The sequence below is a fragment of the Orycteropus afer genome, unplaced genomic scaffold (assembly GCF_000298275.1).
Source record: "Orycteropus afer afer isolate SDZICR_OR568_19922 unplaced genomic scaffold, OryAfe1.0 scaffold00028, whole genome shotgun sequence".
Lineage (NCBI taxonomy): Eukaryota > Metazoa > Chordata > Mammalia > Tubulidentata > Orycteropodidae > Orycteropus > Orycteropus afer.
This window is the reverse complement of record NW_006921615.1, coordinates 14,945,738-14,970,335: the sequence shown is the minus strand read 5'-3', so window position 1 is coordinate 14,970,335 and position 24,598 is coordinate 14,945,738. Positions and strand designations below refer to the sequence as shown.

Below are 24,598 nucleotides of genomic sequence, written 5' to 3'. Positions count from 1 at the left end.
CGACTCGACTGCACATAACAACAACACAAATGTGTGAAATTAGAAGGTGGGGATCATTGAGGACCATCTTGGAAGCTGGCTACCCACTTGGGCTTAGTATTTCTGGGACTTTTTAAATAAAAGTAACGAAGCAAAAATGTAAAATTATATATATATGATCACTGACCCAATTATGAGGTTTTATATGAGTTGTAGTGAAATCTCAGTGATCTCTGTTTATTATGGGGAAAGATTAATTTAAAATACAACATGAGAATCTGTTTCATATGGTATTTCTAAACTCATCAAACCCACTGCCAGCAAGTCAATTCCAACTCATAGTGACCCTATAGGACAGAGTAGAACTGCCCCATGCTGTTTCAAAAGCTGTAAATCATTATAGATGCAGATTGCCTCAACTTTCTTCTGCAGAGCAGCTGGTGGGTCCAAACTACCAACCTTTTGGTTAGCAGCCCAGTGCTTTAACCACTGCACCACCAGAGCTCCTTATGGTATTTCAAAGGTCAGATGTTATTCCTGAGATTGATAAGAATTTTAAATCTGATGAAGAAAAGTGAGTTGTGGTTTAAAGAACATTTTTTTTTATCAAAGTCCTTTTTCTCTCAAACATTAAAGAAATTTTCGTAAAATTCATGGAAGCAATTGCAATAGTTTTTACCTATGACATCATTTTGTTACCATTTAAAAATGGGTATTCACTTTTAGGGATAAACAAGTAAGCCTTTGTGAGGGAACTGTTGAACTTTGTGTGTAGTTTAGTAGCCAGTTATTCAGACTTTGATAATTTGGATTACTGGTTTCATAGTGTTTGCCCACAATAGCTGAATAATGAGGATCATTAAGCTCCCTGTTGCAGACATATCCAAATTGTGTTTGCCTCTAACCTTGGAGACTCTGTGTGATTGAGGAGCGAGGATCAGCTCTTTATTGACGTGTCAAGCTTTGAGTTTGCATTACAGGCCAAGCAGCTCATGACCCATTCTATTTATTTCACTGTTTTGTGGTGGGGAAACAGGTAAAGAAATCCTGCTGAAAATCCCTCCTTCTGCACATTTTTATGAATAACACCAGTGTTGTAGTGGTTAGGGCACTGTGATCAAATCCTCCAAAAGATGTAATGTTAGCAGCATGGAATCATTGTGGGACACAGCTGTTGGTGGTGTTGGTTACTTGGTGAGACGTTGCTTATTCAACAAAAAGCTCTAGAAGAGAACTTACCATGCAATTAAATAGGAGGGAGAAAGTGATATTTCAGGGAGAAAAAGAGATGAGAAGCACTATTTCAAAATATTAAGCAATAAAGGCTTGGCAATAAAAAAGACCAATAGGAATTCAAAATTATTTTTACAATGATCAAATTAGGTTAAGTGATGACAGTTTATCTTAGAGTGATGAGAAATTTTATCATCATACTGTTTATTTTTTTCTATAATGTTCAAAATTGAAGAATAAAAGGTATTTTTATTTAAAACTATGCATTAACTTACAGCAAAAGTAAGTTATAAGTTAAAATCAAAATAACTTTCATACTCTAGTGAATTTTCCCTTGAAACTCAAAAGAACATAGCCCAGTGTCTGTAGTACCTGTATGGAGTCCCAGGTGGTGTAAACAGTTGAAACACAGGCTGCTAACTGGAAAACTGGAGATTCGAGTCCACCTCGAGGATCCTCAGAGGAAAGGCCCAGCAGGCTCCTTCCAGAAACTCAGCCTTGCCAACCCTGCAGAGCACGGTTCTGCTCTGACCCCCACGGGGTCACTGTGAGTCACGATCAACCGAACGGCAACTGGTTTTGGCGGGGGATTTTTTTTGTATCTGTATAATACCAGTCTAATCTCTTAAAAACAGAAAGTTAAGATATATTTGTCTCATCAACAGTGAGAAACTTTAATGTTTTTCCTTTTGCTACTCAGAATTTTGAGTGAGAATTAGTTACACACATACACATATATACGATACATATATGGTTTAATCATTTTAAGGAGTAATATAATTGAATTGGAAAAGATATATTTGGCATTTTGAAATAATTATTTTTATTATAAGAGTTATTTTCATCCATTTCTCTAACCTGAAAAATAAGAAGAGATTGCAAGCTCATAGTTCTGAGATTTCAGGTACTAACCCATACAGTAACTCATCAACCGTTGGTATCCATTGGCCCCACCACTAATTCTAAGCTGTTTTCAAGAGGACCGTTAACTGGCCATAAAGATAAGAGATAACTAAGAAAAACAGAAAGAAAATCAAAGGGAATTAGAAAAATTCAGATAAGGCAAATAATATTCATTATGTGCTTGGTATAAAGTACTGCCATCTAGTTGATTCAACTTACAGCGACCCTATAAGACAGAGTAGTACTGCCCTGTGTTTGGTATAGCTTGAAACAATTTAAAAGCATTTACAGAAAAACAGAATGAAACATCATCATCAGATGGAATCTTCCATTGATGTGATAAAAGCATCTTTAACCTAAGACTCATTAGGTAGGTGACGCATTAAAATTCATGTGGCAAGCATAGATATGTCAATGGTATTGGAATTAATTAAGTAGTGTGGAAGGAAGGTGAACAGTTAAGGAAAACTAAAGGAATTACATCTTAAAATAATTAAAACAGATGAAAATGTTCAAAAGTAAAATGATGATTTTATAGATGAGTTCTTACAGTAATACTAGGTGTTACTCTTATTAAAGTTGATGGCTATTTAAAGACCCACCAGCCTCTCCTCGGAAGGAAGGTTGGCCAATCTACTTCCGTAGTGATACTGCCTCGGAAACCCAAGGAGGGGTCGCTATGAGTTGGGTCCGACTCAATGGCACATAACAACAACAACATTTAAAGACAAATAAGAATAAAACTTTACTCTTAAGAAATTTACTGCCTATTTCATAAGTCAGTCACAGAAGGATAAATATTACTATTCACTATTGTAAAAAGTCAAGGAAACATTTATATAGATAAGGAAACTTTCTTTGTTGGTTTCCAAGAGTAGAAGGGGAGGAGAGGGAACCCTGCAAAAAAAAAAGAGAGAAAGAAAGAAATTTACTGCCTATTTCAGATGATAAAGACAAATATGCAAATAATTAGAATTCACAGCAACCATGGATGTTATATTTCTTTGAAAAGAAAACCCCTAAGACTATCAACCAAGCTTAGGCTAGGATCTCTAGAGAAGCAAAAACAGTGAAGCTGAGAGAGAGAAAAAAAAAAATTATCTCAAGGAAATGGCTCACACAATTGTGGAGGCTGGCAAGTCCCAAGTCCATGGGTCAGATGTTAAGGTGGAGGCTTCTCCTGACTTCCTGAGCTACAGGGGCTCCCTTAACTACATCGGCAGGCAATACAGGAGGCTTCTAGCTTCAGAGGCTGATAAATCTAAATTTGGCAGGTAAGATGGCAGGCTCTTGGCTAACAGGGTGTGAAGGCAACAATCCCAAGATCAGCAGGCAGTACAGCAGGTCACTGGTGCAAGTCCAAGAACCAGAGATGATGACAAGCCAGATGCAGGATCAAAATGAAGCAAAAAGCCAGAGCCTTGCCAGAGTTTTTCTATATATATTGGAAGCAGGCCATACCCTGAAGAAAGACTTCCTTTCAGCTGACTGGTCATAGCAAATAGCATCATGGAGGCGATTCCATTATATCAGATCTCACCATGGAGGAAGACTACATCATAACTGCTAAATCACTTAGAATCATAGCCCAGCCAAGTTGACACACAACCTTGACTATTAGAGTATCTAAAGGCTGTTCAAATTGATTTTAATTATGTATGAAGTAGCATTGTTTTATAAGTTCTTCTTCCTTCCCCCATCTTGGCCCTTTTCTTGTTGATTTTTAATCTGTTACTATTGATGTATTCAATTTGTTGTTCTTGCTAGTTGTCATTCAGTCAGCCTTGAATCATGGTGACCTTATATATTAACAGAAGAAAGCGTTATTAACATTTTGCTTCTGCCACCTTTTCTCTTTCTTCTCTTTCTAAAATTATGATTAAACATGTGTTCATTAGACCTTGTATTGTCTTTGCCTCTTCTGGCTATATTCTAAATAATACCTTCTTGTCCTCCCATCCGGGAGCTCTGATGGCATAGTGCCTAAGGCATCTGACTGCTAACCAGAAGGCTGGCGGTTCAAACCCACCAGCCACTCCTCGGAAGGAAGATTGGGCAATCTACTTCTGTAGTGATACTGTCTCAGAAACCCAAGGAGGGGTCACTATGAGTCGGATCCAACTCTATGGCAGTGAGTTTGCCCTCCCATCCAGTTTTAGTTCTCTCCTCATTTGTTTCTAATCTGCTGTTAATCCCATGCATTGAGTTTTAAATCTTAGTTGCTGTATTTCTCATTTCTATGTCTATCTGGTTCTTTTCAAATCTGTTCCCGTTGCCTACAGATATTTTAAAGTTTTTTTTTTTTTTTTTTTGTATACAGAGTTGTTTCATAGTGAGATAATTCTAGTGTCTAAGGCATATGCACACAAGGCAAATATGACATTTGGTTTTGATATGAGTCAGGGCTGACTTGACGGCACATAACAACAACAACAACAAGGTCTTTGTAGATCTATTCATGCTCTGTGTTATTTTTTCTTGTTTACTCTGATATTGTCATGCTACTTTTTATGCTTGGTTATCTTTTATTATGTGCTGCTTTTTTCCTTAAATAACTATCTTTTTCAATAACATATAACCTAATATGCAGCCTAGATTTTCCATTTCATCCTTCCAAGATGATTTGTACTGGATACTTGAGAGCACTACAGGTACACATTAATTTAAATATAGTATCCTCAACCACTGCAGCTAAAAATTAATGAAATTTTAATTCACAATTACCCAATGAGTGTAGCTCTTTGTGATTTCCAGTTTAATGTTGAGAAGGAATTATTTTCTATTTTGGTCAGGCCCTGGACTTCTATATGTGTCCTCATTATCAAAACCAAATGTCATATTTGCCTTGTGTGCATATGCCCTCAAGACAAAAACATCTGTGTTCTGCTTTACTCTTTGAGTTATTGCTTTTCCTTCCATTTTGGTTCCTGTACCCATGTGTTAAACCATTATGAGAAGCTGCCTCAAAAAGTAATGTGTTTTAAATTTTTAATCTAGCCATAAAAATAGGGAGTGTTTCTCCTCTGAATATAAATGGCATAGTGATAACTTTTAACTCCTACCTTATTATAAGGCAACATTCATTCAGTAAACATTGAAGGATAGTATAATATAATAGTTATAATCAAGGATTCTAGAATCAGACTCTGGTTTAAATCCTGGTTCAGCCACATACTAGTATGTTAATTTATTCCTACTAGTATATATGCCTTGGTTTTTTAATCTGTAAAGTAAAAATAACAGAACTCACCTCATTTGGCTACTGTGAGGATCAAATGAAAAACGTAAGTAAACATTTAGCACAAAGCCTGGCACTTAGATGACTTTCTAGTGCTTAGAACAGTTAGGAGCATGGTGTTGTTGTTGTTATTTGCCATCGAGTCGGCCCCGACTCATAGCGACCCCTCCTTGGGTTTCCGAGGCAGTATCACTACGGAAGTAGGAATGCCCAACCTTCCTTCCGAGGAGTGGCTGGTGGGTTTGAACCACCAGCCTTCTGGTTAGCAGTCAAGTGCCTTAGGCACTATGCTACCAGAGCTCCTAGTTAGGAGGATAGTAACTCTCAAATGTATTTTCACTATTAATTATATTAAGTGTTTATTGAGTGTCTTCTACCCAAACAGACATACGTTAAATTGTCTTGGTCATATGTTATATTCAGGTTAGGAAGGTAACCATACTTTCATGAAAGAAGCAGAAAGCAGTTAGAAAGCATTAATTAAGCTATTAAATAATGATATAATTTTTAAAATTATGTTTTATAAATTTCTGATCATGATAGCGAAGAATCAGTGCTTTCTGGTGGAGATGGTTTCTAAACTAGGACTTTAAGAAAGTGGAAATAAATGTACAAATTGATAATGATGATGCCAGTAGCCATGGAATGGTGGTGCTAATACTGCACATTTGTACATAGTTTTTGAGATGATTTCCTATATTCAGATTCTTAGTACAACTGTCTGAGGTAGCTATATTTATTTCTGCTGTGTTGATCAGAACAGCAGTGCCTAGAAAGTTAAGCATGGAAGAGTAGAAAGAAATAGGTTGGTATAGTCATTTTAGAGAGTAGTTTGATGATTCTTAGTAAAGGTGAGAAAGAACTGCCCTGTGTCCCAGTAGTTTTATTCAGATATATATCCTAGGTAGATTCTTGAACATACTGAGAGTTTCATTTGCAGCACCACTAATAACAGTGAAAGAGTAAAAGTAAGGCAAGTGTTTCTCATTGTATCAATGAATAAAAATGGTGATTTATTAGACCATGAAGTAATACATAATTATTAAAATGAACAATATAGATCTGTATGTATCACCACTACCATTCATCTGTCAGTTTGTCATACTGTGGTGGCTTGTGTGTTGCTATGAGGCTGGAGGCCACCGGTGTTTCAAATACCAGCAAGGTCATCCATGGTGGACAAGTTTCAGTGGATCTTCCAGACTAAAATAGACTAGGAAAAAGGACGTAGCCAGATCCAGAAGGACATAGCTGAAAAAACTGACCACTGAAAACCTTGTGAATAGGGGAAACATTATCTGATAATGCCAGAAAGTGAGCTCCTCAGCTTAGAAGGCACTGAAACTTCGACTGGGGAAGAGTTGCCTCCTCAAAGTAAAACTAACCCTAATGATGTGGATGGAGTAAAGCTTTCAGAACATTCATCTGCTGATGTGGTATGACTCATAATGAGAAGAAACAGCTGCAAACATCCATTAATAATAATCAGAATGGGAATGTACAGAGTATGAATCTAGGAGAATTGTTATAAAAAATGAAGTAGAACACATAAAGATTGATATCCTAGGTATTAGTGAGCTGAAATGGACTGGTATTGCCTACTTTGAATCAGATAGTCATATGGTCTACTATGCCAGAAATGACATTGAAGAGGCATGGCATCATATTCCTCATCAAAAAGAATATTTCAGGATGTATCCTGAAGTGCAGTGCTGCCAGTGATAGGATAATATCCATAAACCTACAAGGAAGATCAGTTAATCCTACTGTTATTCAAATTTATTAACCAACCACTAAAGCCAAAGATGAAAAAATTGAAGGTTTTAAACAATTTTTGCAGTCTGAAATTGACCAGATATGCAATCATGATATAGTGTTAATTACTGGTGATTGGAATGCAAAAGTTGGAAACACAGAAGCACTGGTAGTTGGAAAATGTGGCCTTGGTGATAGAAATGACTCTGGAGATTACATGATAGAATTTTGCAAGATCAACAACTTATTCATTGCAAAAACCTTTTTTCACCAACATAAGTGGTGAGTATACACGAGGACCTCATCAAATGGAATACACCAGAATCAAATCAACTACATCTGTGGAAACAGAGGATGAAGAAGCTCAATATCATCAGTCAGAAGAAGGCAGGCGCTGACAGTGCAATAGACCCTCAGTTGCTTTTATTCGAGTTTAAGTTGAAGCTGAAGAAAATTCACACAAATCCACAAGAGCCAAAATACAGCCATGAGCATAACCCACCTGAATTTAGAGACCATCTGAAGAATACATTTGATGCATTGAACATCACTGACCAAAGAACAGATGAATTGTGGGTTGACATCAAGGACGTTATACATGAAGAGAGAGAGCAAAAGGTCATTAAGAAAACAGGAAAGGAAGAAAGGACCAAAATGGATATCAGAAAAGACTCTGAAACTTGCTCTTGGAAGGGGAGTAGCTAAAGTGAGTGGAAGAAATGCTGAAATAAAAAAGCTGAACAGAACATTTCAGAGGGCAACTTTAGAAAACAAAGTAAAGTATTATAATAAAATAGATAGTTAATATGCATTCCCATGTTCATCACAGCACTATTCATAATAGCAAATAGATGGAAACAACTTAAGTTGCCCATCAGTGGATGAATGGATAAGCAAACTGTGGGACATACACAGAATGGAATACTATGCAACACTAAGGAATAATGAAGAATCTGCAAAACACCTCATAATGTGGATGAATTTGGAGGACATTATGCTGCATGAAAAAAAGTCAGTCACAGAAGGACAAATACTATATGAGTCTACTATTGTTGAAATGAAAGGTTTACACATGGAAGGAAACTTTCTTTGTTGGTTACCAGGAAATAGGAGAGGAAGAGAGGGAAAATTTTCAGCTAGATAAGAGGTGCATATTAATTCAGGTGAAGGGAAGACAATAAACCAAAAGCAAGTGACCAGCACAGTAACACTAAGGAAAAAGAAAACACAGAGAAGTGCAGACCACAAAGGTAAATACTTTGACGTATACAATATTGCATTATCAATAATAACAAACATTTATCTATGGGTAGATATGTTGGTAGACAGACAAAATCATCAGGGATGTATAGATTAAAGGAAATATACCATATATCTATTTTACAGATGACATTTTTATGTATGTATTTGTATGTACTATAAGAATATACATACACACACACACACACACACACAATAGAGCTAACAGGGGGCAAAATAATGATAACTGGCCACAGTCACAGACACCTGAAGGGAGTGAGTCACTAGGCTTGTAGGCTCTAGACCATCAAGATTGTCCCACAGGGGACATCAAGCTCAATCAGCATATCATAATACAAAAACATTGTTCTACATCCTACTTTGGTAAATAGCAACTGGAATCTTAAAAGATTCCAACAGTCACCTATGATGCAACTATTGGTCTTTCCTCATCCAGAGCAAAAGGTCAGGCTTACTGGTCTGATAGAGACTGGTAAAATCCCTAAGACTGTAGCCTCTCATCACCCTTTGGGCTGGGAATTAAATTCATTCCTGTGGCTTCTACCCAAACAATAGACAGGCCTACAAGGTGAGTAGTTACACCAAGTAAGTACACTCCTTAGAACCAACAACCATGGGAAATCAAAAAGGCAGCATTAGCACAGGGAGATAGTTCAGAGGACAGGAATGCATAGGAAAGAAAACCAAAAATAACAAACTCACTGCCATCGAGTCAGATCCAACTCATAGCAACCACTTCTTGGGTTTCCAAGGCAGTATCACTAAAGAAGTAGATTGCCCAACCTTCCTTCTGAGGAGTGGCTGGTGGGTTTGAACTGCCAGCCTTCTGGTTAGCAGTCAGATGCCTTAGGTACTGCACCACCAGAGCTCCCCACAGGAAAGAAGGACACAGGCAAAAAAGGTAACCACAGGGAAGAAGTGGGAAGAGAGCTGTCATATTCTGGGGATGGTAGTCAATGTCACAAAACAAAATATGTGTGAACTGTTGAATGGAAAACAAATTTGCTTTGTAAACTTTCAGCTAGATGACAATTAAATGAAAAAAAGAAATCAAATGATGTATTGAGCAAACTTGCTACAAAAGGTCTCTTTAAACTGTTAAAGAGCAAAGATGCCACCCTGAAGACAAAGATGTACCCAAGCCATAATATTTTCAGTAGCTTCATAAGCATATGAGACCTGTACAATGAATAAAGCAGACCATAGTAGAATTGATGCATTTGAATTGTGGTGTTGGTGCAGAATGTTGAATGTGCCATGGGCTGCTGGAAGAACAAATCTGTCTTGAAGGAAGTATAGCTTGAATGTTCCTTAGAAGCAAAAATGGCTAGACTTTGTCTCTTATACTTTGGTCATGTTGTCAGAGGGACCGATCCCTGGAGAAGTATATCATGCTTGGTAAAGTAGAGGGTCAACAAAAATGGGGAAGTCCTTAACAGGAGGATTGACATATTAGCTGTGATGTTGGGCTCAAGCATGGCAATGATTGTGAGGGTGGCATGCTGTGTTTCGTTCTGTTGTACATCGGTTCTCTATGAGTCGGAACCAGCTAGACTGCACCTAACAACAACAACGTGTATCAACATGGATAAATGAAGGGACATAAAATTAAATGAGAAAAGCTACAAAGACTAAATATTATGTGATACTGTTTATATAAGGACTCTGGTGGTGGAGTGGATAAGGCATTGGCTGCTAACCAGACAGAGGTTCAAACTCACCAGCTGCTCTGTAGGAGCAAGATGGGGCAATCTACTTCTATAAAGATTTACAGTCTCAGAAACCCAATGAGGGTCACTGTAAGTCAGAATCAACTCAGTGGCAGTGAGTGTAGTGTTGGTTTTTTATTGTTTATGTAAAAGTTAAAACACATGAAACAGTTCAAAGCAGTTGCTGCCAAGTCATTTCTTACCCATTTGTGTCAGAGTAGAACTGTGCTCCATCAAGTGATTTTATTGGTTGGTTTTTGGGAGTAGATCACCAGACTTTTCTTCCAAGGCTCCTCTGAGTGGACTTGAACTCCCAGTCTTCCAGTTAGCAGTCATACATGCTGAGTATTTGTACCACCCAGGGACACCACATGAAGCACTATTACAGTATATGTTGTCTATGTTAATTGTTTCTAGTGGCCCTAGAATCAGCCTTCAGCCCATGGCAACTCCTTGCACAGTGAACTGATTTGATCCGTAATGTTTTATTGGCTGATTTGGGGAAGAAGATCACCAGCCTTTCTTTCTTATCTGTGTTAGTCCGGGACCTTTGCTCAAACCTCTTCAACATCATAGTAACACCAGGCTCCACTGACACATGGGTGGTAGCTGCGCATGAAGAATCAAACCCAGGTCTCCCACATGGAGGCCGAGAATTCTACCACCGAACCACCAATAAATGATATTTTTCAAATGACTTACTAAGGTCACATAGCTAGTCTGTGGCAAATCTAGGATTTGAACTCGGATATCTATCTCTGAGTCCAGTGCTGCTTCTATTGCATAAGAGTTATATGAATAAGATATTTGTGATAAAGTAACAGATCATCACCATATAACTTTAATATATCAGTTGGTAATATCATCAGAAAAAGTAGCTAGAGTTGCTGTTTTAGTCCTAGGGATTCGCACCTCACTACTGCTACTTCACATATCTCTGCAGCCCTTTGAAGAATTTTAAGTCATTAAAGTCTGACAATTAAGCCAAATCCAGGACTGGGAAATTATTTAAATTTTTATTTTTCAATGTCAGAGTATTAAGAATAAGAAATATTTCATTGAGAAGAGATAAATATTAACTTTTTTTAAAGGACTATATCCAGCAGCTTGAGGTAGTTTACCAAAACCAAACCCACTGCCATCAAGTCAGTTCTACTCTTAGTGACCCTATAGGACAGAGTAAGACAGCCTTGTCTTTCTCCCTTGGAGTGGTTGGTGGGTTTGAACTGCCAACCTTATGGTTAGCAGCCAAATACCTTAACTACTGCACCACCAGAGCTCCCTTAGGCTAGGTTAAGTTGCAGAAATTAACAACCCTAAAAGTCTCACTGGCCTCCCAACAACAAATGTTTATTTCTTGTTCACGTTACATGTCTGCCATGACTCTGCTCCAAGCCCTCTTCATGTTGGAATTTGAGCTGAAGGAGCAGCCCCTCCTATCAGGGACATTAGAGAATTCACAGCAGAGCGAAGAGAGAAAATCTCCAATATTTGGTGGCTCTCAAAGCTTCTGCTCAGAAGTGGCACATTTTGCTTCCACTCACATTTTACTGGCAAAAAATATTACATTGCCATATCCGATATCTACAGAGAGGGGATGTAAAATCCTGCCACAGAGAGGGTGACAGTAAAATAATCTATCTCAGTTGTTCTAACAGTAGTTTTATTTCTGTGAGTTGTTGTTGTTGTTGTTAAGTGCCGTGGAGTCGTTTCCGACTCATAGCGACCCCATGCACAGCAGAACGAAACACTGCCCGATTCCGCGCCAGCCCCACAATCCCTGCTATACTTGATCCCATCATCGCAGCCACCGTATCAATCTATCTCGTTGAAGGCCTCCCCCTCTTTTGTCGACCCTCCACCCTACCAAGCATGACATCCTTCTCCAGGGAATGGTCCCTTCTTACAACATGACCAAAATATGTGAGACGAAGTCTGGCCATTCTTGCTTCCAAGGAGCATCTCTGGCTGTACTTCCTCCAGGACAGATCTGTTAGTTCTTTTAGCAGTCCATGGTACTTTCAGCATTCTCCGCCAGCACCACAACTCAAAAGCATTTTTGAGTTTCTGTGAGTAACTCTGATTTTCTGTGAGTAGTGCATGTGTATTTGCTTACTTTAAAATTTTTTCTAAATATCTAGTCACTGAAGAACAATTTGGAAAAATGAAAAATTAGGCTGCATGAGTTGAGAGGTCATTTAGCAGCACACCCAAACCAAATCCCTGCCCTCAAGTCACTTCTGACTATAGCAACCCTGTAGGGCACAGTGCAGCTGCTCCTTAGGGTTTCCAAGGCTGTAAATCTTTACGGAAGCAGACTGCTGCATCTTTCTCCCAACGAGCTGTTAGTGGACTCAAACCACCAATCTTTTCGTTAGCAGCTGAGGGCTTAACCACTGTACCACCAGACCTTCCTTCAATTAACAAAGGGCCTTGCAATCTGAGTTCTGTAGCTATCTCTGGACTCAAAAGTATTTTGCTGCTGGAAGGAGAAGGTTAATTTGTGGTAATGTTTTTTAAATGTTCAGTTTGATTAAATTATCCTATTTTTAACTTTTTACTTTTCTCTCTTTTTGTTGACAGTGTTATCAGCAAAGTGGTTCCAGCTCCCGAGGCTAAGCCTGCTCCTTCTCTGAGTAGACCTAAAACCCCACCCCCTGTACCAGCACCAGTGCCTGTACCGCTGCATATGACCCCTCCCCTGGTGCCTTTGCCACTCCTCCCACAGTCTACAGCATCACCTGCTTTAATTCCATCTCCTTCCCCTGCCATCTCTGGAGCAGGAAGTTCCAAAGCCCCTGTACGAAGTGTGATAACCGAGACGGTCAGCACTTACGTGGTGCGTTACATTTTATTTTTATACTACTTAAGAAAAAGTTACTTAAGCAGTTATTCTTTTACTATAAGAATGTCTTTAATTGAATAGAAGTGTTGTATGTATCATTATTGAATTTCAGAAGCTATCCCTTGAGATTGGAAAGGTATTTTCAAGCTTTAGATAATATCCTGGCTAAAAAGTTTTTTATTACCATGTTCTGGTATTCAGTTTCTATAAATCACGTCAAAGCATTGTTTTTCTTACTTGCATATTAGAGTATATGTATACCCCACAATATCAATGTATAAATATAGAGATAAGTTGTTGTTAGTTGTCATTGAGTCAATTTCTACTGATATTTAAATCCCATATTGAATTTCTTGATCAAGTAATTAAATTTATTCACTTAAGATTATAATTTCCCTAATGTATGTATGGCCCAGCTGATGTTTCTGAATAGTCTTCAGAGGTAATGGAACTAATTATAGTATTTCATTGGCTAAGATCCAAAGTATACTAGTGCTTGTATATTAAATGAAAATGAACTTTTAGACCACAGAGCTTCCTGAATATAGAAGCATTTCTTCAGATTGTAAAACTCACATGTAGAGTGAGTTCACATTGTCCTGGGCACGTTTTTTAGGTATTTCCTTGTGCTTAACAGTATTAGGCATGTCAGATTGGGATTCAGTCTCAAATAGCTTGTTCTCAGTCTCAAATAGCTTGTTCTTACTCAAACCATGAATTTAATCTGGTAATGAAGTATTCATATAAATACGCTCTTTGAGCATATAGTGACACAAAACAAAAAATATTTTAGACATATTAAAGGTACTAGTGCCTAAGGCATTTAACTGCTAACCAGAAGGCTGGAGGTTCAAACCCACCAGCCACTCCTCAGAAGGAAGATGGGACAATCTACTTCTGTAGAGACACCACCTCAGAAACCCAAGGAGGGGTCGCTATGAGTTGGTTTCAACTCAATGGCAGTGAGTTTTTTTTGGTCATTGTACTGACATTGCTATGACTACCAAATACGTGATATATCTCTGTTGTATCAGCCTAATGATAGCACTGTCCTTGTGAATAGCTATATGATTGGAAAATGGTAGGGTAAGGCTCTTGATATTTGTTGTTATAAATTATATAAATATTAAATCTCTTTAAAGAAGTTTTAGAAGAACATTTCAACAAGTTATTTAATATTTATGTCACTATAATGACGCCGAGAGGTCAGTGGTTTGAACTCACTAACCCCTCCCCATGGGCGAAAAGACCTGGCGATCTACTCCCATAAAGATTTATACCCTAGAAAACCTCATAGGGCACTTCTGCTTTGTCCTGTCGGGTTGCTGTGAGTCAGAATCAACTCGATGGTACACGGCAAAAACACCGTACTGATAAAAAGAAGTATGTCGTTGTTGTTGTTGTGTGCAGTCGAGTCAGACCTGACTCATAGCAACCCCTCCTTGGGTTGCCAGGGCAGTATCACTACGGAAGTAGATTGCCCCATCTTCCTTCCGAGGAGTGACTGGTGGGTTTGAACCACCAGCCTTCTAGTTAGCAGTCAAGTGCCTTAGGCACTATGCTACCAGAGGTCCCCCCCCCCAAAAAAAAGTATAAGGGTAAAAATTTAAAAGTATTGAGAGAGTATAAAGACATGAAGAATTAACAGAAAATATAAAATTCAACACAAAAATAGAAGTGCTACAAACCAAGTGATCATCAAATGATTATTTAAGAACCAATTGCTGTAGGTGTTTAATTGAAGGCACATCACCCCAAGACGGGAAGATGGGTTGGTCATGGTAAATCGTATATTTAACCTCCTCAGTCTCCATTTCTTCATCTGTAATGAAGGGATTTGTGTTAGACTAGATGATCACTGTGGTGTGTTGTGTCACTGAAATGACACAACGTTCTCTGGTGGATTTTAAGCTAACTCCCTGGAAGTGGATCAGATTTGAATAGACAGTGTAGATAAAAACTTTTCTATTTCCTAAAGAGACATTTTCTGGGCAGAGTGATTTAGAGGAAAGCATAGGCTTTAGGAAAAAGGCTTTGTATCTTTGTAGTGTCTCGAATATTTAATAATTTGCTCAGGTTACTTTATAAAAACTCCTTTATTAGTCACTGCCTAAAAGTGTGACTTTGGAAATGTTACTTAAATTCTCTTAGCTCCAGTTTCCCTATTCTTAACTTATCTAAGTATTGTTTTGTGGTGGTTAAATATAGTGAGATGTTTGAAAGCATTTAGTCATCTGTGAACTGTGGGGTGTTAGCTATTATGGATGCTGTGGCAATTTTCTCTTGTAGCACACAAAGTCGCTACCTTTTAACTTCAGGAGAGGTCAACCAGCAGCAGGACTGGCCATGCATGATAGCTTCAAGGCATAAGATGCTGAACCAGTCTTAGCCACTAGATAGCTGGCACCATGGTGACTGGTGGCTGTCTCCCCATGTTACATTTCCCTTGAAATTAGAGAGGGGGCAAGTCATAGATTGAGATGGCCAAAGATTTCTTTTAAAAGTTTTTCTATCAACATGGTTTGACTTTGAAGAGATGTTTTCAAATATTGTAAGCCTTTAAATAAACATATCAGTAGAATAACGTACATACCCCCAATACACTGCTCATACATGAAGCCATTTCTTTTTTGTATTATCTAGTTAATGCAGTATTTGAAATAAACCAAATTAAATTTTATGTTATCTTATTATTAAAACTTTTGAAAATAAGCTTTTTGTGGTTGCTGGTTTTGTATGCCTGTCATAAAATTATTTCTCCCAAATTGGTCTTGCTAATGTGGAATTTGAGGAAATAGTACAATTATGGATGCTTCCAATTTATAACTAGTAAGTTAAATAAAATGTAGCAAAATAATGTTTACATGTATAGTTGTTTGGCCTCCTGAGCCCCTGTTTCATTTGCCCTTTAGTTGCTTGTACTTTATTGAAATGTCATGAAAGGAATGGAAAGTTACTTAGTAACAACTCTTTTATATCCTTGATCTTATCAGCTAGTTCAGGAGAAGGGTCTGGCTAATAAGTAATAAGGTGATACATGCACATTTGGCTGTATATATTAATTCCTTGCCTATGAATGCAATTGAGGAAACTACCTATAGTTGAGTTCTATAGGTTTCAAAAATACTAATTGTTACTGCCATAAAGATACTAATAAAAATTTACATATTTTCAAAGTTTTTACATAAAGGAGGCTATAGGTCATTTTATTCACAGAGATGGGCATAAAATGCTTTGTTTTTACAATTTACAAAAGAGTTTCAAATATCAAGATCCATTAGAAATGTCTTTGTCACCAAGCATTTTTACGTGATCTCAGAACAGTAACGACTGTATTCATGGCATTAGTAAATGAAGTGTTAATCTGTATATGTGTATATGTATATATATGTATAAAAGAAACACAAACTCACTGCTGTCAAGTCGGTTCCAACTCACAGTGTGACCCCTCGTTGGGTTTCTGAGGGGGTATCTCTACAGAAGTAATACATATATATCTGTGTGTGGGGTTTTATTTATTTACAGTATAAAGTATGACTCTTATCCTGCTCTCTTTTGGGTTCTTTTTCCTCCTTCCATCTCTGTTTTGCTTCCCCCTCCTTTGAAAATATCAGATCAGAGATGAGTGGGGTAATCAGATCTGGATCTGCCCTGGATGTAACAAACCTGATGATGGAAGTCCAATGATTGGTTGTGATGACTGTGATGACTGGTACCATTGGTAAGTGGATCTGAACTTCCCTGACAACACTTAATGAATATTGCTTAATCATGACAACTGGAAGTTACTCCCTGAGAGGAGAAATTCTATAGGTTAGCTTAGTGATTTTGGACTATCCTAGATTTTTTCCCAATTCAAATGCTATCCTAAGAACAGTGTATGGAGTAAAATCTCTAAGCCCCAGTTTCCCTAGTGTGATACTAGCATACTTGCTTTTTTAAGAGAACTTATGGAAAATAATCCTAAGTAAAATGTAATTGACTGCAAAAACCAAGACTCTTTGGATTACTATTATTCAGCCTAAATTCCAAATATTTTCCTTAGTTTATAAGATTCTTCTTATTAAAAAAAGAAGAAGTATAGATGCTTCCCTTTCTTTTAGTAATTTTCTGTAAGAGCTGCAGCATGCAACAGTAACAAAAGAAGTAACCACTTTATAAGCATGGTATAAACATTAGTAATAAAAAGACAGCTAGTCTTTTTTCACCTCTTCATGAACAGCTCCTAAAAGCCGAAGAAGCTCTATGAAAATTTATATAAATAACTTACCTATTTTATCTTTAAAAATTAGATATAAAGAGATAGAAATCTATTCAGTTTCATGATATATATCAATAAGATAAAAACAAAGTAACAATTGCTCAAAAAAATTATACTATTTTTGGCTGAAATTGTATTCTCCAATAGGACCTAAAAAAAAGGTAGCATGTAATGTAAGAATCCACATGCCCACCAATACTACTACATCAGTTAGAGCTGTGTGACTTTGATTTCTCATAAACATACAGTAGATTTAGAATTTATTTTAAAATACAGGAAGGAAAAGACTACATACGTATAGCTTGCTTATCCAGATTTTTTTTAAAAAACCTGTAGGCCCTGTGTTGGAATTATGACTGCACCACCAGAAGAAATGCAGTGGTTCTGTCCCAAGTGTGCCAACAAGAAGAAAGATAAAAAGCACAAAAAGAGGAAGCACCGAGCACACTGATGTCTTCATGTGGTCTGACTGCATAGTATCAGATCAGGGCATCTTTCCTGATGCCCCTGAATGGGAGTTGGTGCAATTCTGCCATCATTATCTACCACCAAATTCTTAGGAATAATGAATCTTGGAAGACTGAGGGCAAGAACACCCTATCCACTCTGGATTTTTCCCTTCAGCAATGGACTGGCCCTTGTGGGCTAAATGGTAGTGTGATTGAAGAAAAACTCCAGTAGAGGTGTGGCAGAGGGACTGCCACGTCTCCATTTTTCTATTACCAGTGGCAAGTATTATTAATAAAAAAAAAAAAAAAATCATACATCTTCCCCTTTGATTTTCTTTACTCTCTCCAGGGCCTATTCATTAAGATTTTAGATGAGAAGATAATGTGTAAGCTGCCTTGACTATAATTTAAGGATGATATCATTAGTCTGTATACAGTTTTCAACCTCTTTCCCTCTATAGTAAGATAATCATAATAACATAAAAGAAAACTCCAGTTGGGGTCTTGGTAAATATTTTTGTGACGAGAATATATGAAGCTTCCCCTCCTCATTTTTAGTACTAACATGTAAAATGTTCAGGCTTTTGTGAAATACCCTATATTTTTTAAGAAAAGGGTTTCTATCATGTCCTGTTTGCTTTTGTGCAAATTATTTTTGTTTACTATAACATATTTTATACCTTTGTTGCATTCTAATTTTGTCCTTTAAACTGCTGGAGTCTCTTCTCACTGCTTGTACATTTCATCAACTTGTATAAAAACTCATACTAAAAGATTTCCCCTAATGTAAATAATAAATATTTATGAAGTAGTTTTTAAAATTTTTATCATGTTTAATTCTGGCTTTCCCTGAAATCCACTGTGATTTCAGCCATGTCTGTAATTACTGCTGTACATAAAGAAGGCTAGAAAAAAAAGAGCCATAGTTCAAAGTAATTTACCTGGAGTTGAACCTATGTAATGCCCAAAAACCATAGTGAAAAAAAGACCCTAGCAGTTGGAAGGAAAACAAGGCAATTTAAATCTGTAGGTTATGATTTGAAATTGTTTTCTTTGCTATCTATTTGTTTCTGTAAATTTCTTTGATTTTTTTTATTAAAAGGACATGTAGATTCCACAAAAGTAAAAAAAAAAAAAATACTGTAGCATTTGTGTTTATATTGTTTTATTTCTGCAAATCTGTTCATTGATATTGTGGTTTAAGGCTGAAATGAAGTATATTATGAATTTTTTAAGAAAACTTCTCAAATTTCAGGGTGTCACAAAACTTTATTATATTACTATACTGCCCACTATTTATTATATGTTATAGATGTCTGAGAGGTATACCAGATATTTTATTTTTAATGTAAAACATCAAATTTAATTTTATTAGCATATTTTAGCAATGTTGGAATAAATATGGACTCTTACTTGATTTTGAAATAACCTCAATTTGAACTAGTATGATGGATATCTTGAATGCAATGCCAGAATATAGGTTTTGACCCTAATACAAATATATTAATAGAAATTGTGATTTTTTGTAAGATGCCAAGTAAATTGATATTAGTGTATGAATTAGTCATATTTTAAAACATATTATGTGGTTAGAGAAATGAGATTTTCTGCCATGAATGTTAAATTGCAAATCAGTGGAAGTGAAGTAGACCTTTTAAGAGTGCAGTATTACATTGCTCTCCTTGTTTTGGAGGCCAGAATGTTTCTATCCCTGCAAAAAAAAAAAAAAAACATATATGTTAAGATATGTGTTTTTTGTTTCATTAATTTGAGATCGTTCTAAATACTTTATACATTATTTTCACATGCACAAATATACCCATTAGTGCTTTTTGGAGAGGGATGGGGGTGGGGGAATTGCAAAATAAAGATTATTGGCTATTTCATAGTTTGCTTTTCCATTTTCTTTATTTAGGATTTAGTTCCTTGAGGCATGGTCAGTGGATCTAAAGTTGCCACGTTTAAGTGAGCAGGTCATGCTACTGAAATAAGAATGGAAGTGCCTATATATAACTTTTTCCCCAATCCTACTGTCTGAGAGACTTGAGCCCATACTACATTTAAGGAATTTCAATCAGTTTGTTGTCCCTTGCTATTTCATGGTTGCTTTCCTAAATCTAGTTCATGATTTTATAAATGGTCTTTGCAATAATAAAACCAAAGAATCATTTTCAGGGGGCTGGATGGCTCAAGGGATTAGTAATGGAGTACAGAGCCTTTCACCTCTAGGTCAGTGAGTTGAATCCAGTCCAGGTCACTAGAGACCAAAAGTTGTTACCATCTTATGACTGTTCAGTGGCCTGTGTGGAATGAACTACTGGTCTCAGCCTCTAGTGGATGACTGTCTAGGACCCAACCAAAGGAAGTGCAAGAAACTGCAAGAAACTTTTAAAAAGTGGATAGAAAGTGAAACACCTATTATTTACAAAGAAAAGTTAGAAAGTGTGCATAGTCATTCTCCATAAGGCAATAATGGGAAGGAAAAAAAAAAAAAACAGCTCCCAAATGCCACAGACATGACAAAGAGAAGAGATTAATTTACTTTCCTCAGTGAAGTCAAACATAATAGGAAAAGAAGTAGCCTGAATTGGAGAGAAGGGAGAAGGATAAATTGGGAAAGGTTATTTAATCAGAAGAAAACTTTAGGGACTCAAACAGGAAGCAAAAGTGGATTTTGACTTTTGAAGAAGAAGGAAATCATAAGCAGCACCAGGAATTTGAGGAACTCCTGTAACTGAGAGAATTAGATGCAAAGGAATGAAAAGTATTTCCCTTTGAAGGGTTCGAAGTTTTCCAGCTTTAAGTAAAATCATGAACTGTTTTGATTTACTCCAACACTATCATTTGCCCTTAGCATCAATACTTTATATAACGAGAACTAGTCAGGGGGAAAAAAATTGTCCAGGCTAGTGATTTTATTGGAGGAGATGGTATTTAAGAAACGGAGACACCCTCACTCAGGAAACTGAGCAGCTCTTCCTGTGAGATAATTGGCCTTCAGAGCCATGTGTAGCTCACAGAGTGTAATTTCTATGGCTGACAAGGTGTTTCTCTTCTGAAGGTGTCTGTAGTTAATACAGTGAGGATCTTTATCCTCCAACTGATTTGTGGTTCCAAATGTCCTGAAGAAAATCAAAGGGTATCAGAGTATTCTGACTTTGTCGGGCTTTTTCAGAGATAAAATATAATGCATTACTCTACTGTATCACCTAAACCTCCTTTGTTCTCCTTTCAAAAGGATGATTAAACAAAGGCCTACTAACCAAATTGAAGTATAAAATGAACACTGAGATATGGAAACCTTGCCAGTAAGAATGCTAATGAGTGAAGTTCACTAAAGGCATACTGGCTATGTTTCCAATACAAATAGTTTTATGGTCTCTTTAGATCACAGTGTTTTCTTTAGAGTTTAAGTCTAAAAGTAGATGAGTTACCTTGACTGTAGAATGCAATAGATAATGTTCTGAATAATGTCTCTTTCCACAATGGTATCAGTCATTCTGTTAGAAAACCATTTCTTTGAGATTCTTGGATTAGTTGTAGCCCAAAAAGTATAAAGTAACTATTAACCCATGCATGCAGGCCAGTAAATGACATGGTAATTAGATATCTAGATGGACAACTGAATGGTTTATTCTTAATGTGATTAAACATATGTGTTTAGTTTACATGTGAATTATTAAAAACTCAGCTTTTAATTTATTGTATAAGAACAGTTTTAAACACTCATTCATTCATTCAACATTTGCTAGGCACTTTGTGTAATTGCAAAGATGTATTAGATCCAAGTTCCATCTTTCCAATAATCTGGTTTCTGAAGGTTGTCTGGTGGTTTCTCTTTCTCCATGGTATTGCAGTAATTCCCACAATGTACTATGTACTAAAATGTCTTTCATCAAAGTCTATGTATGTTGCAAAGTTGTTCTTTCCCCATTTTTCTATACATGATGTTTCTGTCCACCTTAGACTGCAAATTGTTTTTACCTTGGATAAAACTTCATGCTTTGAAATGTTTACATTTACAACAAAACAATTAAAAGGATATTATCAGGTATTTATATTAACTATTTTAGGTACTAGCATACTAGATATTATTTTTTAAAATACATATATGTATATATAAACTCTGCAGGATTCAGAAGTTGGACTTTTAGAAAAGAAGCATATTTTAGGTATACTCTTAGCCCTAAGCAATAAAGCCTTGGAACCTAGTCAGTATTTTGTTAACTTTTTCAAATGTTCTGTTGCTTTTTTTTTTTTTTTTTAATTTTGTCTTATTTTTGATTAATGAAATGTTTAGAATGGGACTATCTTAAGAAAACAACACAAACCTGAAGAATGTCATGGTGGTTGTCCTTGATGAGTTAACTATTGCTGAGTTAAATGTGTTTTAAGAAAATGTTTGTGCTGGTTCTATTGAATTCATTTAGAGCATAGCAGTACTTATCAGAAGAAGGTCATGCAGTCCAAGAATATTTTCAGGTTATATTCTGATTTTTTATTATTTATTAAATTGTTTGCAATGTTGATTAAACTTCTTTGCCACTATTCAGAAAATGAAATTCTTTGTAATTAGATACCTAGATAACCAGTTCCTCATTTTTCCTCATTCTGTTAATTCTGATATGGCCATTTACAACATTCACAAAAAGAAATATTAGGCCCAGAATGCCCTGCTCTTAACTATATTGATATATTTCTCAAAAAAAAAAAACCAAACAGGTATCTCTCTGAGCATGTACTGTGGGGACACAAGACGAAGTGAGATAGCATGCCTCCAGTGTTGTAGGAAGACTGTCACAGGTAATAAGGTGGTGCAAATATGGATATAAATCAGAAGTTTATGAAGGATTATCATTTAGTACTATAATTTGACCAATTTATATGTAAAAATCAACAATAAGGGAAATCTTACCACAAAATATTGTTGTAAAACAATACATAAAACATATAGTATGATTCCTTCTCTACAAAGTTCAAAAAGAGGCTTTTTAACAAGAAGAAATATTGTTTGGGGATGTATACAAAGGTACTAAAAGAAATGATAATAAAATTAAGGCTGTAATACCACTACAGGGCCAGAAGGGAGTTGGGGTATGGCAGGGATGAGGGAGGTCTAAGGTACAGATCATGTCCTGTTTCTGGACCTGGGAGGTGGTTATACAAGTATTCACTATTTGTTAAAATTGTATATAAGTTTTAGGTGTTTTGTTATTTTCTATAATTTTAAAAAAAAAAGTCGGAATTAAAAAAAAAATAAAATCTATAAAATTATAACTTTCCCAGGAAGAATTGTTAAATCTGAAACTGACTAAAAAGATTGGGTGTCCCTTGGTAGACAAAATCAATCTAATGAAATAAATGTAATCCGGATGCAATTAATGGAAATCAAATTTCTGTACATCCATTCGTGCTAACTGCCTGAGGGTAGTTTTGCTAAAAAAAAAACCGCAATAAGATGAATTCTCTCCAAAGAAGTAAAGTAAGAGGAGGGAAAGCCCCATTAATAAACACCTGTATAGTTTTAATTTAAAAAGATAAAAGATGAGGAAAAAAGAATTTTATTTTGAAGGAGTAGTGAAGCGAGCTGCAACCATATCTTACTGGAGAATGAGAGGATACAACCTTCCTGCAGCTCTTTTGACACATCTTCTCCAAAGTCATTTTCTACCAAAGATCCTAAGTGGAAGCAGGTGAATAGGTAAGGTTGGATTTGTAATTGTTTTGTGTTGTGGGGATTCAGCACAGAGCTTTGAAAATTTGAATGTGAAACCTTTAGTTGAGGCGTACATCTGTCAGTGTCACACAAGCGGGTTACCGCCCAGGCCACCCATAAAAACATTGTGTCTATACTTTCAAGCACATTTCTAGAAATTATGCTTTAAATTGAGTGTCACTTAAAATCACTTTTTTTTTTTTTTAATTAAGCTGATGTCCCCTGTGACTATGGTCCCGAGCCCACTGGTTCAACTACTCAGTCCCTCTGAGTAGCTCGCTGTGACCAAGAAGTGACTACAACCTTGTCCTTTGTCAGCTCTACTATACACCTGGGGATTCTTACAGATCATATAAAAACACTTATAGGACCACTGTCTGCCAACCCTATACATGTTCTTGGATACACTACCCGCTTCATAGACATACCTAATAGTTCAGCCTGTCCACCCCTCTATCCACCCACATACCCATGTTTGCCTTCACTGACAACGCAGTACTGTATGTGCAAAAGGGTTCATCTTTGTTGTCTGCATTTTCCATGTACCTCTCAATGTCTTCCTCTTCCTCAATGCCACCATGTTGATCACTCACATTTGGTACATTGCTCTTCTTTTCATCCAAATCAATACTTATCTCTACCTATCTAACAGTGTTCCCTGCCCTCCCCTCCCACCCCTGGTAACCAACAAAGAAAATTTTCTTCCATAGATAAACCTTTCCTTGACTTTTACAGTAATGGACTAATAACAATATTTGTCATCCTGTGATTGATTGATTTCACTCAGCATAATGTCCTCCAAGTTCATCCACATTACGCGGTGTTTTGCAGATTCTACGTTATTCTTTAGGGTTGCATAGTATTCCATTGTGTGTATGTACTAAAGTTTGGTTATCCATTCCTCAGTTGATGGACACCTAGGTTGTTTCCTTGTTTTTGCTATTGTAAACAGTGCTGTGAGGAACATGGGTGTGTATATGTCTATTCTTGTCATGGCTCTCACTTCTTTAGGATATATACCTACTAATGGAATGGCTAGGAGCTCTGGTAGCATAGTGCCTAAGGCACTTGACTGCTAATCAGAGCAGTTCAAACCCACCAGCCACTCCTTGGAAGGAAGATGGGGCAATCTACTTCCATAGTGATACTGCCTGAGAAACCCAAGGAGGGGTCGCTATGAGTCGGGTCTAACTCCATGGCACATAACAACAACAACAATGGAATGGCTGGGTCAAATGGTATTTCTAATT

The 24,598-nt window shown here is 36.7% G+C and overlaps 1 protein-coding gene across 1 annotated transcript in view; it reads left to right on the top strand.

Annotated features, from left to right (window-relative positions):
- Positions 1–17,634, top strand: part of TAF3 (TATA-box binding protein associated factor 3) — a 345,098-nt gene extending 327,464 nt beyond the window's left edge. The window contains exons 5-7 of the mRNA XM_007935445.2: positions 12,661–12,916; positions 16,537–16,643; positions 17,520–17,634. Coding sequence (XP_007933636.1) covers positions 12,661–12,916; positions 16,537–16,643; positions 17,520–17,634 — 478 coding nt within the window. The remainder of the gene's footprint in view (positions 1–12,660; positions 12,917–16,536; positions 16,644–17,519) is intronic.
- The last annotated feature ends 6,964 nt before the right edge of the window (positions 17,635–24,598 follow it).